The sequence below is a fragment of the Stylophora pistillata genome, chromosome 2 (genome assembly GCF_964205215.1).
Source record: "Stylophora pistillata chromosome 2, jaStyPist1.2, whole genome shotgun sequence".
Classification (NCBI taxonomy): Eukaryota; Metazoa; Cnidaria; class Anthozoa; order Scleractinia; family Pocilloporidae; genus Stylophora; species Stylophora pistillata.
The window spans coordinates 18,950,854-18,967,166 of NC_142520.1; the positions used below are offsets into that span (position 1 = coordinate 18,950,854).

General features: G+C 37.8%; 1 protein-coding gene, 1 long non-coding RNA gene and 1 other non-coding gene across 4 annotated transcripts in view; 1 reads left to right on the forward strand and 2 right to left on the reverse strand.

The window, feature by feature from the left end:
• The window catches only part of LOC111339894 (uncharacterized), a 449,109-nt gene that overhangs the window by 405,119 nt on the left and 27,677 nt on the right, over window positions 1–16,313 (reverse strand). The gene's annotated exons all lie outside the window — the stretch shown is intronic.
• On the reverse strand, window positions 1,716–3,669 carry LOC148737569 (uncharacterized). The gene is made up of 2 exons (XR_015997065.1): window positions 3,596–3,669; window positions 1,716–3,028 (listed from the first exon to the last, which is right to left on the reverse strand). It is a non-coding gene; the product is annotated as an uncharacterized LOC148737569 (long non-coding RNA).
• Window positions 8,930–14,639, forward strand: LOC148737570 (tetratricopeptide repeat protein 38-like). Of its 2 annotated transcripts, XM_088751100.1 has the most exons (4): window positions 8,930–9,024; window positions 11,110–11,189; window positions 11,614–11,702; window positions 13,281–14,639. In XM_088751100.1, the coding sequence occupies exons 3-4, from the start codon at window positions 11,678–11,680 to the stop codon at window positions 13,454–13,456; spliced, it is 201 nt and encodes a 66-aa protein (XP_088607226.1). In that variant the 5' UTR covers window positions 8,930–9,024; window positions 11,110–11,189; window positions 11,614–11,677; the 3' UTR covers window positions 13,457–14,639. The 2 variants fall into 2 exon arrangements, with proteins under 2 accessions (XP_088607226.1, XP_088607227.1); XM_088751101.1 differs by lacking the exons at window positions 8,930–9,024; window positions 11,110–11,189 and having other exon boundaries at window positions 11,199–11,702.

Sequence of the window (16,313 nt, forward strand, 5' to 3'; positions counted from 1 at the left end):
AAAAAATAGAAAATTCTACGGAAGGAAATTTTCGATGTGTGAAAATTGCCCTTTTTGTAGATTTTCTGAAATTCCGCTCCGTAGAATTTTTTAATAATCTTTGTGCATTTTCCTTTTCAAGTGCCTAAAGCAATCACTGAAAAAAAATCAGGGGGTCACCGCGTTAGTTTTCGAATTATTTAAGCCACAAGCTAAAAAATGCGTCTGAATAAGCCTATGAAAGCGTTTCCATGGAAACTGCTAGTGACGAAATGACACTCATTTTTGGATAACAAATGATTATGTAATTAAACCCCGTAAAAGTGTACAGCTGGCCTTGGTCAGTCTTTCTGTTGTATTCTTTCAAAGTTACAAACCATCAAAAAGATGAAAACCGGTAGGAGCCACCTTAAGTTGAAACGTCTACACATCGAATAAACCATAGGGAGTCCTTTGATTAAGTTTAGGCCTCACGGAAAGGTACCCCACCCATGGAAACCGTAACCCCATGAAAATCTCAGACATGCGCAGATTACATTACTTTGTAACACTGCTTGAGAAAAAGAACGCGGGCTCGTGTCGTGAGTTGTTTACATCAAAAGTTATAGATTTTTGTTAATTAAATCGCCGGCCGACTCGCCGACGATGAGACCTGATGGCATTTAAAAGAGCTCACGGCAGTCAGTTTTCTTGCAAAAATCAGCCACCAGTTAAAAAGAAGCCGAGAAAATATGTGAATTATTCCGAAGAAATAGAAAAAAGCGACGTTGTAGTGCAAGTGTGCAGCCTTTTAAGTGAAGAAAAGCTCGATCGACTCCAGAGAGAGTGTAACGGGTGAGATCCGAAAACGCCAATCTAAAAGGAACAGTCGAAACCCTAAGACGCAGTCTAGGCAAGTGTTTTTCAGGAGGGAATGGAAAGGCAAACACTTGCAAATGTCAACGAATACTACTGTAGATTGTCGGAGCCACCAATTACGGTGACTGATTTTCATTCCCATTCTGAAATTTCGCCGGTTGCAACTTGCGCGATCGTAGTTGATACCACTATTAAATGGTATTAATCATAAACCGATAACAATCCCACCAAACAGAAGCCGAAAAAGAAAAACCTCTCGAATGTTAAGGTAGAGTAGTCGATATGGCCGCATAGTCAGTAATAAATGTACAGGCAAGTTAATTTTTCGGGCAGCAAATCATAACGACGCGTAACTTTGAGTGTCATACAGTATCGAGAGTTTTATGAGTGAAGTTTTAAGGCTTAAGTTGAAAGTTCTAACAAACATGAACAAAATTATCTGCACACGGATCGCCGTGGAAACGTAATAGTAATAGTTTCAGTTATTCAACCTTACAATTGTGATAACCATTTTTTTACTAGATTTACATTTTCTAGTCGGGCATTTTTACTTTGTATTCTTTGGTTCCATACTCTATCGTGTGAAATCCGTGAGTTACATTTGACTAATTCAAATTGTCACCGTTCCATAATTTCAGTATTCAGTGTAAAAGGAAAGAACATCCAATTGAAAAAGGACGCGTTGAGGCTCCAAATTCAACTGAAAAAGTGTCAAAACAAACTTACGTCTACTGAAAAAAAAAGAAAAACAAGTCGGCAACAAGCTAAGGGGGACAAGATCTGCTTCCTCAAAACTGAAAAAGAAATTGCAGGGGAACAATGAGTTTGTCAAAAAGGGATATTTCCTTGTGGAGACATTTGCACATGGTAATAATGGATACAACCAAAGAATTTTGATATTCATGGCTTGTGTCAGATACATGCAACATTCATCTTTGTTATCTTATCAAAACACACCTGTAGCATTACATCTGATTTTCAATATTCTGTTTGACTGTGGCCCCCTAACAAACTTTATTGTCTCCCCAAGTACACTTTCTGACTGGAATGTTCTCTTAGGTGAGGCAGACAAACTAATTTTACTGAAGCGTTTTTCAAACTCCAAGTACGATTTTCATCTCTGGAGGGATGACTCCCACAAGGGAGGAGAAGAGAGGCACATACTGGGTGTTCACACCTGATGCCCTATAGAGAGCAAGCCTCGAGCTTACGTCCTAGCAAACAGCCTTACAGCAAGCGGGTCCAGAAAACACCAGTCTGACGTGGATTATCACGTTGTCAAAAACGAATATGACATCACCAATGTTTCGGGGTTGGTTGGAGACAATGCCTCTACCCCAAAGGGAAAAGTAAATGGTCTCTTAGCAAACAACACCAAAATTTTTGGAGAGGAAATGTTTTTTTTTTGTAGGATTCTACCCACATGTACTAAAGATCATGCTGAGAAGAATGTGCCAGGCTGGGTTTGGGGCAAAGGGTGACATGAGCTACCCCCATGTTTTACAATTACTATATAAAATATCTTGGCTCCATCATGAGCGTCCAAGCCAATACAAAGTTATGTATGTTTCTCTAGGTATTCTTAGTAAAGAGCCACCCCCTCCTCAGACATTCATTGACACAAGGTAGACGTATTATCATGAGACTCTCCATTGGTATCTTAAGTATGGAAAAGCTTGTTTACAGCTTGCTGAGCATCTCCTTCAAAGATTGCCAAAATCAGATAGCCACCACACTATTTGGCAAGATGTCATTAAGATGAGCTCGAGTCCTATGATCCAAGTTAAAATCAAGTTTTTGTTTGAATTCCTTGACAAGTTTATCATCCCATCTCTGAACACATCCCAAGCTAGTGATGCAGAACTTGGTTTTTCCAGTGGTTACCTAGCACGGTTATGGCCAGCAACTGTTTTAAAGCACCATGAAACTTTAAATGAAATGATGAAGTCTCCATCAGAACATTTTCCTTTAACATGACAACAGGTAAAGATATCATTGAAAGACCCTGCAGCTATTGACCATTTTCACAAACAAGTGCAGAGGCCAATGTTACAAGAAGCACTTAAAGTAATCAAAGAACGTGGAGCAGAGTGGTTAACTTTTCCTAAGTTGTTTGGAATGGGAGCTGATCAGAGATACCAAAGTGATTTCTGGCATTCGGTTTTCAAGCTTCTTGGAATTCCAGTCAGATCTGAAAATCAAAAAGATAAGTCAGTGAACAATCCCTTTCATGTTCATGGACATAACATTCTCACTTTGGTCTCTAAGGACAGAGTTGGATTAATTAAATGGGCGACTCTTTGGAAATTAAAGAAACCCCAATTGCCATGTGAAATCAAAGAAATGGCTTTATCACAACAGAGCTCACTCATAAGTAAAGAAGCCACTCCAAAGCTGTTCGAGTTCCACGCCAAGCACATTTTCAGTGTTCCAGTAAACAATGTTCTGGCAGAAAGACAGTTCAACCTTTCACAACTGTACCTTAATGATAACAAGTCAGAGTTATCAAAACAGGCCTCAATCACAGTTTTTGAGAACATTCTACACAGTGGAAAAACCAACACCAGGACCACAGAAGCTGCACGTGAAGTTCATGAAGAAAGAATGAAAGAATAGGCCCAAATACTCACCACAGACCTTTTGCAAGAGGCAAGAAAGAACTTAAACAAGATTAGAGAAAATAGCACACACAGACCACTTACAGCAAAGGATGTTTACCCTAAAGCTTGGATAGAAAAGAAAGCAAACAGTGACTTACCAGATATGATTCAGTCAATAAAAGCTGATGGTCACAAACTTAAACTTCACTGAGAGGCTTCTGCCAAGGGAACATTTACACTGGAGGGACAAAGGTCATTCAGCTCAACAGTAATTAAGGGAGTTACCAGTACATGTGATGGACAAGTTCCAAGACCCATGCAGCTAGCAGCGCTAAAGATGTGGAACTATGGAGAGGAGCTAGCAATTTATGATCTACCAAGAGAATGCCAGTTGTGTCTACAAAACCTTCCAAATGTCTTCCAACCTCTAACTACTTGTCTTTCTAGGTCCCACATGACTGTACATATTATGCCATTGCCTACACATGAAGAATAAAGTAGTCATGGGGGTGGCTCAGTAACTTTTAAACATTTTAGATTTGTACATAAGAACTAATTTCACTGACCCACACTGCATGAAGTAAATGTATCTTAACAAGAATGCATTTTTTTACACACAGAGACACAATAATGAATAAATGTTTCAATGCAACATGTTAGAACTAACCTGATAAAAGCATGTTGTATATGCCATTTTAGTTAAGTAAACAGAACTGAATGTTTTAGTGCATGTAGCATGTTAGCTTTGCAATATTGTAACTGTTTTTACCGGGCATAAGTAAAGTGCATGGAGCCAAAGCTGAGACATGCATGTATAATCATGTTGTATTGGATCTTGAATTAAATGAATTGTACATTACATTGAAAATGAACAGTGGGTAAATGAAGCTGTAATATATCTGATTTTAAATTGTTATGCATGACTTTAGCTTAGTAGAATATTAAACAAACATTGAAATGCTGTCACTTCACTACAGTAGTTTAAGACCGTAATAATTGTAATATTTAACTGTATGTGTGGAGGCATGGTGGCCTCACAGTTGGTGCGCTCGACTCTGGATTGAGTGGTCTGGGTTCGAGCCCCGGCTGGGACATTGTGTTGTGTTCTTAGGCAAGACACTTTCCTCTCACAATGCCTCTCTTCACCCAGGTGTATAAATGGGTACCAGCAAATTTAATGCTGGGGGTAACCCTGCAATGGACTCGCATCCCATCCAGGGGGGAGTAGAAATACTCCTAGCTGCTTCATGCTATAGAAACCGGAGTTAAGCACCGGCCTAATGGGCCACTTAGCTCGTTAAACAGACTTTACCTTTACCCTAACTACATGTAGATTATATCATCATATTGTTGCACATGTATAATTTAACATATCATTAGCAGTAGGTAACTTTTAATGTAATAAGTCAGGGTTGTCATTAGAAAATGTAATAGGTGTCTGATCTAAACTGAGTAGGCGGCTGAAGTAAATTGTGCTTGCGGAGCAAGCACAGCGTGTTGCTACGCAACACGCCTCTCTAGGGGGGCCCGAGGGCATGTTCCCCCGAAAAATTTTGAATTGCGAAACTCTCTGTGACGTACTTTCCAGCATTCTGGGGCATATTTAAGTAGCATTTTAGCCACTCATTGATGTTAAAATCAGTTCAAAAATATGTACAAACGTGGAAAGTTTCTTTCCTTAATTCCACCACTTTCTTTTTCTGATGAAACGTTGGTGTTCTCGGTCACAATTTCTAGAAGCAATAAATGAATGAAGATTCGTTTTCTTCATGAACTTCTTCGACAACGAAAATGCTTCAGCCTTCTATTCTCATAACGTTTTCTTTCATTGCGTTTTTGTCTTGTTTTGTTTTTGTTTCTGTTTTTGTTTTTTTTTTTTTTTTGTCCATAGAATCTGGTTTATAAATTTGGTTCATCGTGTTGCAATTCAATTCCCCCTTTTTCGCTGTGAAAACCCCCTGGATTCAAGCTCTACTTCCGAATTTAAAATAGGCGTATGTTTTGTCTATCAAAGTATTTCCTCTTATCTCTAAACATCACAACTGATAAACATCTGGAAATCACCCGCCGAATGCAACGAGCTTTGCAAATCACGATGACATGAAACATTTGACCTTTTAAATCCATAACAAGGACTCGAAAAGGTCCATAAATTTTAAGAAAGTTAAATTGTAGGTATTTTAATTCAATTGATTTGGTGAACAATTGCTAACGTCGCGAAATCTTAAAAAAAAACAATCTGGCGGCAACTTTGACGGCCACGTATGGTTGGAACGAAATTTACAATGATCGAAGAACTTTGTCGAAATCGTAAACAAAATGAAGAAATTTTCCTTCAAAATGTCTCCGTCGGATAACGTAAAACATGCTCTTTTCTGCGGGTCTAAAGCAGCAATTAATGAAAGTCTAGCTGTCCCGAACTCAAGAGAACATCTTTCTGTGATTATTTAGCGTTATAGCGGTACGTGTTTACGGCAAATTAAGGCGAATCTTCCTGCCTTTGTAATTATTTAGAGTGGAATGAACACAACTGATTCAGCAAGGTGAAATAGATCTTGATAAACTTCCTTTTCCAACGCTCTTAAAGCTCTTTTGAAAGTATGTAGTTGATCGGCAATAATTTGCCATTATATTTAAATGAGATATATCTGTGTTATTAAATGCCTCGGTAAGCTTCGTAATTATGATATTTGACAGCAATCGAAACTCTTTCTTACCTTGGTGGCCCGGCCTCGTTTTCGCTAGATTTCGTCTTCTTCGATTGACCTGAAAAGTAATCTTGAAGAGATCGCTTTCTTCGCTGGCCATCCATTTTCGATTTTCGAAGCATCAACGCACGTGTGAATTGCGATCAGTTTCGTGCTTCGCTAAGTCACGCATTTCATGTTACTCGTTAGTTAGCTGTACCACTGATAGTTTTTGTACAGTATTTCCTGTATAGGTTTTTAGGTTTTTCTGTCTTCCATAACATCAGGAGTATACAAGAGAATGATCACTAAACTAAGCTTCAGATTTACAAAAAGAAAGATTTCTTGGGAAGACAGATCTCAATATTACAAAAATTCTTTCGCTCCGACGGAGGGCTAAAGCTCGAAACGTCAGCTTTTGTAATCGTTACGGTGGCCAATTTACCATTACAACTTTGTGGATATATCCAAATTATTACAAAAATTCTGCTTCACAAAGTAGCCGGCGCAAAATGGTCTGACAGCCGGCGGATTTCCGCCGCCTACCGGCTTCTAATGACAACCCTGTAATAAGTACATGACTTTTATATAGGTGTTCTTGTACATAATAAGTGAATCATTTTGTATAGGAAGGGTAAAGCTAAGTGATGCAGCCAATGTTATGTTACATACAGTTAGCGTACAATGTATAACAGTAATAAATTAGATTTAAACACTCGAACTGTTAAAAATGTGCCAAGTTCATTATCCTTTCTTTCCTTAATCCGTGTAAAAGATAAGTAGGACAAATCTGACCCGTAATGAATCCTCTCTCCCCTTTAAAGTGCACCTACACCCAAAACATTTTTTTCGCTTAACGAAGTAAGCTTATTTTTTTGAGTATTTCTGCGCAAAAAATTTTTTATTTGCTCAAATCTTCAATTTTCTATGCCCAGTCAAAATACGGAAAATCGGCCGCCATCTTGCCCCACAACCGAGTTTAAAGAGGAATGGCTCTAGTGGGTAATGTGACGTCAAATCGAGAACACGAAAGTCTGCATTTCACACATTTTTACTTGTTTGGGAAGGTTGTAGTCGATAATTGTCCGAAAATATGCCGACTAAGTGTGTTGTAGAAGGATGTAGCAACGTGCGAAATTTGCAAGAGGGTATCACGCTTCATACATTCTTCATACAATACACCTAGTCGGCATATTTCGGACAATATCGACGACAATCTTCCCAAACAAGTGAAAATGTGTGAGATGCAGACTTTCGTGCTCTCGATTTGACGTCACATTACCCGCTAGAGCCATTCTTCTTTAAACTCGGTCGTGGGGCAAGATGGCGGCCGAGTTTCCGTATTTTGACTGGGCATAGAAAATTAAAGATTTGAGCAAATTAAAAAATTTTTGCACAGAAATACTCAAAAAATAAGCTTATTTCGTTAAGCGAAAAAAAAATTTTGGGTCTAGGTGCACTTTAAACGTTTTTCTTCTAACTATTAAATATCTACACCGATGGAATTTTTTTTTCACATACAGGAAACTTGTTGTACCTGGACTAACACAAATTATTGAATATGCAGTGTGGTCTAAAAAGAATCAGTGTATTGGTCGATCCTCCACATTAAAAGCGCCCAAAAGAAATAAGCATCGATTTAACAATCGATATCAGTCAAACATCGTCAATAGTACCAATGAGTACCCGAGAAGTGATTGATAAAATACTCTACTACTCTTGGTTCCTGTTGACGAATAAACCGGAGTTCACTCTCGATCTCGGGTGGGCGATATTGATTGTAAGCCAATTGACCCATTACCACCAACTCACCCCAAGATAGGGTCAAGATAACCTAAATTATAATCTTACCTCGAGCATCGTGCGCCTCAGTTGCTTTAACTCAGCTCAGTCGATACATTTCATTCCTCCATGACATCTCGAACGCGCGTCAAAAACATGAGAATAACTTTCATAGGAACAACAGTGGACTCCAAACCTCAAGTTGCCTTGAAACTACAATGCCAATTCTTGAACTTGTCCGTTTCGAAATTCCAAATAATAAACACCACGCGTAGTGAATGACAAAACAGTACGAAAAAATAGCATTTCTGCCACTAAGTCGATGAAAAGAAAAAAAATAAAACGGTAGAATCCTTAACTCCCTTGCAGTCTTCGCGGTTCAAGTATTAAACTACCAGAGACTTTGTGTTTTGATAAGATATTCAACGGTAAAGTTTTAAAAGCGTAGAGGGGAGAAGTAAACACAGCAAGAGACGTCACCTGCGCATGTCTGAAATTTTCCGTAACTCACGTGCGTACGCTGTTCCGTGAGGCCTAAAGTTGGAGATCTTCTCATGGCTCCACAGTGCTTTTATAGCACATAGTGCTTGTATAGCATCTGCATCGTTTATTGGCGGTCAATATTACAGTTATTCCAGGTAAAACGTAAGAGAGACCTAAGGGTATGCGCATGTGTTTCACAGCGGAACATTGATAGTTTGCATGATTCTGGAAAGAATGAAAAAGAAAAATCACGTACAAGGATCTAGAATTACAGGAGGAAAATCTTCTCGAAGAGATGGATGACAATGAGAATTAACTAATCCAGTACACATCAATTATTCTGACAGCCTTTAGCTTGCTTGCAGGCGATATTTTGTGTTACGTCTGTACTGCTAGATAAATAAAAGGAAACACTGAGAGCATATTCCGTTGTTCTTACTTCACGCTTTCCGACTCCTGATTTCTGGTTCCAAGCTTTGTTTCCTGCTTTGCACCGCTGACTTCATTACAGTGCGGCCGCAATAATTACGTCTGGTGCAACGAAGTGTAACAAGTAAAGGAACATAGCACACGAAAAACTGCATTTGTTTTCTCTCGGAATGTCTTATTTGCACAGTAACTGGAGGGATCTTGACGTAAGTGAAAACTGTCGGGTTTTGTCTTTAGGCACGAAATTTTGTTGACATGAGTCTACGGTATGCAAAGTCATGGTACTCGGTCGTATAGTTTCTTTCGATCTGTTCTCCACTAAATAACGTTTCAGTCGCCATTTGATGCACGTAACTTTGATAAGTGTGTCCTAACTCGTTTATCATTAGTTTCAAGATTTTGGGAGGAACAAACTGACGAAAGGTTGAATAGACCTGAACTAAATGCGTTATTACTCCCGGTTCAGCGTGACCTCCACTGGGGACTCGCAGCGAATACATTTTGTTTTTGTTTTTGTTTTAAAGCGGCACGCACCTGCTTCGCCAAAAGTGGTGTTCAAATTCTACCCTTTGATATATATTTTTATAGCATCTTACCCTTCACAGTTTCTCTATAATTTATTTTACAATGTGCATATTATGATGTCCATTCTAATTGCCGAATGCTTCTTTCAAACTCCTTGAGAGACTTAATCAGGTGACCAGTTGTCTTTAAAAGAGGTCAAGGGATCCTAAAAATTTTGGCGGTGTTTTTAGTCGAAGAAATGTCATAATTTGGGCATACCATGCAACCACTGATATTAAATTGCTTGATTTTCTGCGTGTAAACAATTTGGGAAAATTTGTCCTCTGATATAGTTTTTAGAATCCCCCTGCATATTTTAAACAAACATGGAATACTATCAGTATTAGGTTTGCATTTCCAGGCATGTACCCTTTTTGGACTATTTGTTAGACCAGTGCTTTATGTTATCATTTGAAAAGCACCTTGTTTGTGTTATTTTTTTTTTATTTATTTATTTTGGATAAAGGCTGAGGCAACTGTTTACTGCATTATATGAATTAACCCACTCAGTTAAACGATTGACTACTAGTTCATTTTGACCTGCTCCATTAGTTTGTGAGGTTCAATTACATTACTCATAATTGTTATTAGTTAGCATCTTGATGGAGTGTCCAAACAACAAAATCAAAGTAATGATAACCAACAATCAGAACATTCAATTAAAATAGTCAGACCATTTTACAGTTGTGTACTTAGCTACCAAGCCTTTGATTTGAAGTGAGGCTGAAGGTGACCTTGTTGTGATAGAGATCAGTGTTTAGTTAGCATGATAACAAAGTTATTTGCATTTGAAAAGCAGCAAGGTTTGTATCAACCAGGTCACCCGTAGCCTCACCACTGTTCAAAGAATATTATCAGTTAAACATAACCACAGTAAAGTGTGTGCTCTGATTGGTCAACTTAGTGCTGCCCATGGGTGTATGCTGCTGACATGAGCAAATGGAAAGACTAGTTTTTCCCACACACATGTTATTTTTGTGGTTACATGAGATTTGCTAATTGACTAAAAGGAGACTGCTGAAATGTATCAATGTTATGTTATAAAACAAATGTTAAACACAATTTGGGGGTTTGGAGATTGGAGGTTTGCTTAGTACTCAAGGACCCAGAGTCTCTCTCAGCTATTGCCTCACGTGACTCTTATGCCTCTTTCATGCTTAGCAACCTCCTGTGTGCATCCATAACAAGGGTGTATGCTGGTGGTGGTGTTTATCATTAATTTTGTTAAATGGCAACCAACTATTGGCCGGGGGTCAATGAGAGCTCAAAGTAAAAACAAGCCAGTTGCCTTGAGGACATGAAACTGGGAGTGGCTGAGTTGCAGATGTTTTTCAGTTTTTTAAGTCTGGTTAGTGGAGAACATGGAGGAACTCTCTGGGACTGATCATAGTGGTGGGCGAAGCAAAATCAAAGTGATATGGTGGATTGAAACTCAACACTCAAATGAAAGCTGCTCCATTTTTATGCATCACTTTTTAAAATAATTTTTGGGAGGAGGTGTGTGTTTCCTTACCACTTAAAATCATGAAATGGTTGCCAAGAATGAAAGTATTAGTCACCCAGAAAAGTAGACACAGCATCAAGTATTACTTGACAACTGAACTACACCACTAATAGCCTAGAGTGAGTGGTTTGGCTAGGATTTTGAAACTTGGAATTAAGAAGGTTTGAGTTGGAAATTGTAAGTATGAAGATAATAATAAATTGTTTGTTCTCTGTTTTTGTAGGCTTGGAGAAGTGAAGGATTACCACTGACAACAAGTAGCAATGAATTGCAGCAAAAATGTTTGATGCTACCCTAACACAGGTTGGCTTTGGTTGAAAATTTATATGGATATCAGGGCTAAACTCTAATTCCCTCCCTATGATAAAGCCTCACCAAAAAGAAGCCCCTTCCCAAAATAAGTTCCTTCCAAAAATAAGCTCCTTAAAAGGTCCTTTGAAAAATGTATTAGCCCCAGGACTTATTTTCAGAATTTTACAGTAATTCTCACAACCATCAATGAATAGCAGTGATGAGGTTGTAAATAGTTGATGGGGGTTATTACAAGATGAATTGGTTTTATGGACTGAGTTGATCACCAAAGATAACTTCAATGATTGGGGTCATACCATAACTTCCATGTAGCTTTTTCCTGAGAGATATGACAATTAACCTTAGTGAAAACTAGCATTGATCCTTGTGAGAAAATTAGTATCTAGTTTATTTGTTTCTTCTTTTTTTTTTTTAGGTTTTAGTATACAGGATGGTATGATGACAGCAGTGTCAATGGAATTGAGGGCTCTGTCTCAAAGATGTTAGCAGCAGATCCCAACTTTGGTGAGAACTTTTCTATTCAGCATTTTGAATAACAATTATTGTGCAACTTTTTATTGGCATGGACTAATGACAATTCTGGACAGAATATTCTACCGTTTATTAAAGAGATTTATTAAAGAATGATTGTAAATGAGACAAAACACCAGGCTATAGTCTTGGGAAAAACAGGCCACTCCTTCTCTTTTCCATTAAAAGATTCTTTGGATATAATTATTTGGAATAAATATTGACAATAGGTTGCGTTTTGATAATTATATATCAACTATTTGTAAGAAGATAAATGGCCAGTTCAATGTAATGCTAAGATTTCGTAAACTTATCTCTAAAGATACTCTACTAAGATTGTATAAGGCTTTAATTATGCCCCATTTTAACTATTGTTCATCTGTATAGCACTTTTGTGGTGTGCGTAGTACTGCGAAGATAGATATTTAAACAAGCGAATTCTTAGAGTTATCTTGCAGGATTATAATTCTCCCTATGACTCTCTACTTAGCAAAGTTAACTCCAAATCTCTGTGTGAAAGACGCCTTCAGACTTTCTTAATTATATTGTACAAGAGCTTGTTTTTTAACTGCTATCCAGGCTATCTAAAGAATATGTTTAGTTTCCGCTCTGTATCCTATAATCTACGCGGAAATTATATCTTGTCTCTACTGTCTACAAAAACTACTTCTTATGGTCTTCACTTCTTTTCATATATGGCTTCAAAACTATGGAACTCTCTTCCGGACTCTTTTAGAACGTCTGACTTTTCTGATTTCAAGCGCAAGATTCTACAGTATGACTCTTTCTCATAGTTAAATTTTAGAATGTTACAATTTTACATTTTACATTTTACATTTTAGTAGTATTTAGAATTATACTTGTAACTCAAAGATACTAGCTTATTCTTTAGCTACTCCAAATTCGAGATTAAATAAAGTATATGTATGTATGTATGTATGTATGTATAAGACTTAGTTGAAACATGTGTTAAGGAGATTGATTGTAAAAAGGAAATGTGAATTATTATCATAACCATTAAAAGAAAATATTGAGTTGAGTTGTTAAAAACTAATACCTAACATGCAAAATACTCTTCCTTGGATCTCCCCCTTGCCATTTTAGGGAGTAAGTTTTTGCAATCCTTTTAGTTCCTATTAGTAAAATTGACTCCTTGGCTAAAGTCACTATTCCTTTCCAAAAATTTGAGCAGCTTAGATTATTTATTACCATATTAGTGACTGGGTGATTTAAAAATGACTTCTGGTGACTTCTAGAGATCAGTAGAGCTTAGTTATAAAGGCAGATCGTTATTATTTTGACTACATACATGAGAGTGCTTTTGACTTCGATGATCCTAATCAGCTAACAATATGGTTGATAAATGTCATAATTTTATGTCACTAGCATTCAGGTGAACCCAGAAATGCTGTAACATAATTATTAGAGAGAGTTTCTATGGTTCAGTGGTAGAGAAGTATTCGAAAATCTGGCTTACTTCAGGCACAAACCAGACCTTCATTCTAAAAGAGTATTATAGTATCATTTTTGTTGAGTGCCCCATTTAATTGACATCACCTATTTTTGTTTCAGTAATGGGTCATGTGATCTCGTGTGGCGTAGACCTGATCTCATCTGGAAAAGGAATCCACACAGATCAAGAGCTGAAGAGCAGCATGCTGTCCCTTGAAGGGTTAGCTGCCAGGAGTAACATCACAAAAAGAGAGAGACTGCATGTCAAGGCAGTCAAAGAACGGGCAGAAGGTTGAGTGTTACCAAGGTGTCATGTCAATCACTGGGACAAAATTTTGACTTTTATCAAGTATTTGTGTGTTCCTCTAAGACGTGTCTATCAAAATGGGTGACTAATCACATTTTTAATGACTGTAAAATAAAATCATATACGTGAACTGCGGGTGAAGAACTGAGCACTAATTAAGCAGTAATAATAAATAAAGCCTTAGAAACATTTTTCAGGCCTGTACCGCCTTTGAACCCATGATCTCTGAGATACTGGATATTGCAGTGCTTTTAAACACAGATTGTTCCCTTTCCCAGACGAGCTGTGTACAGTATCTATGGTGCAATAGTTTATCTCATAACTTTATGGTTGCTATCACTTCTGGACGACTAAAAATATCTTTGAAGGAAAAAATTTCTCATTTTTGTTTTTACCTACTCACTATTACACCTACCCCTGTAAATATAAAATTGTCGTGTACAAAACAATTTGTGAAATTTCTGCTGCAATGAGTGGCTAGTGGCAAACTAATAATCCCTGAATGACTGGACTGTGAGGCCCACATACAGTGAATTTTACTTAACGCTAGCACTGCTGTCTTGCGCGTAATATAGAAATTTTTCGAATTGTACTTAAGTTAGCACCGTTTTCTTACGCATAATATATAAATTTTCTGCTGTTGCTGCCGTCTAGATCACGCCAAAACCAACCGATCATTTCACGCGAACTGGAATAAGAACATTTTACTGACAACAATCATTCACTAGACTCTGATGATGACTTCCGCACAGGTTGTCGAAACAGTCACTACCACCGACAACAGTCCTTCTCAGGACTACACTCACCCGGACGATCAGACTACACCTTCACATGTTACCCCCGGGTTCAAACCATTTACTGCATTTTCTTCTCGCCGACATAAATTTCAATTTTGCAATAATTTTCTGTTAAATGTTTGGGACACCCGACATATTTCGAGAGCCAGTCAATGTTCTTGGATGGTTTGCTAAGCACTCGAAAATCTAAAGTTTTTCTCGGCTATCAGAGTTAACTTGTGTTGAAAATCCTGAGAAGGTGCTCTCGGTTAGTCATGAAATAGAGACTCAGTCAATAGCATTTTCTATAGGTGGACAATAACTACTAACATGATTGTTCGCATCAACTTATCTCTTATGATCTTTTTTAATAAAGTAAGAGGATTGAACACGTGATGTTGTAAATCAGTTATGTCTAAAGCTTGATTTGTATTTGCTAGAATGGCTCAAGTCATGAAATATTGTTGCGTCGTAATCGGTTTTTATGCCAAGTAAATATTAAAGGGCTATAGAGTGTCCTACAAGAGTAAGTAGTCAACGGGGCAGGAGGGTTAAGGTTTATTTACTTTTGCGCGGGAAACGTGCAAAACCAGGAACTAGGGGAAAACAGTTATCCCCTGGTGCGGAACTGACAAAAGAGTAGTGCAGTAAGTCTAAACATCATTAAATTCTTGTTTTAATTCCTTTAAAGCAGCTGATTTCTAGATGGAGCTGGAGTTTGGAGAACTATTATTCTGCCACTATCTTTTGGAATGGCTGAGTTTCTGAATGTAAGACTTCCAGTTCGATTATTTTTTAAAGTTATTCTTTATTTTATTATGGTAAGTGGCTGTTAATTGCCGTGATATCACCTCTATCATGTTCCTTAAATCTGTTGATGGAGGACATATCCTGGATTTAGGTTAAACATTTTACGCATCGTATATTTTTTCGTGTCATTTTCTTCTGGCAAACGTAAGTTTATATATTGAAATAATTTTCCGTAAACTGTTCTCGACACCTGACATATTTCGAGAGCCATTCAATGTTTTTGTATGTTTTGCCAACCATTTTCTGCACATGGACGATAGCTACTAACGTAATTGTTCAAATCGACATATCTCTTGTGACCCTCTGGAATAAAGTTAGACGATTGAACACGTGATATTGTACACCATTTATGTCTAAAGCTTGATTTGTATCAGCTGAAACGATTTAAATCATGAAATTTTGTTGCTTCGTAATCGTTTTTTATGCCAAGTAAATATTAAAAGGCTACAGAGAGTCCAACAAGAGTAAATAGTCATCGGGGCAGGAGGGTTAAGGTTTATTTACTTTTGCGCAGGAAACGTGCAAAACCAGGAAATAGGGGAAAAGTGTTGTAGAGCGTTTTCAAGGCTCGATATTTCAAGCATTTTTAGGTTTATCTTTTGTTTTATTAAGTCTCGCCTTTTCGCCCCCACGTGCTATTTTGATGAATCTGTAGTTTTGATCATTTATTTTTAGTGTGTGCTTGAACGTGGCTCAGCACTTACCATGCTAGACATTTTCATCCCTTGTTATGGTTGAAGATAACTAGTTTGCTAGGTGGTCATGTTTGAGTTGGTAAAACTGACCTTGAGTTTTACCCACACTGAAAATCCTGTTTTGGAAGTTCTCACGGTTAGCTAACCCAAACATGTTTGTGATTTTTGTATTTAATACTGGAGCACTCCTTGCTGAACGTAGTAGAAATAAGCAGTGGAACAGGAGAGAGAAAATTAGCTGTAGTAGAAGCAGCAGTTTAGGAGAATAAAGAAGAAAATTACAGAGTCTCAGTACCTTTCGTTAATTCGCCAAGTGAGTGGTAAAACCCCTCAACAAAAGAGTTATCCCCTGGTTCGGAACTGACAAAAGAGTTCAATAACGTAGATCCATTTTCTGCCTTTAAAAGCACACACAACCCACAATTCCTCTATTCGCTCCGACGAAGGGCTAACGCTCGAAACTTCAGCTTTGGTAATCGTTACGGTGTCCAATTTGCCATTTCAACTTTGTTGATATATCCAAATTATTTCGTTACTTCCACCGACGCAGCCCCAAACAGTTTCT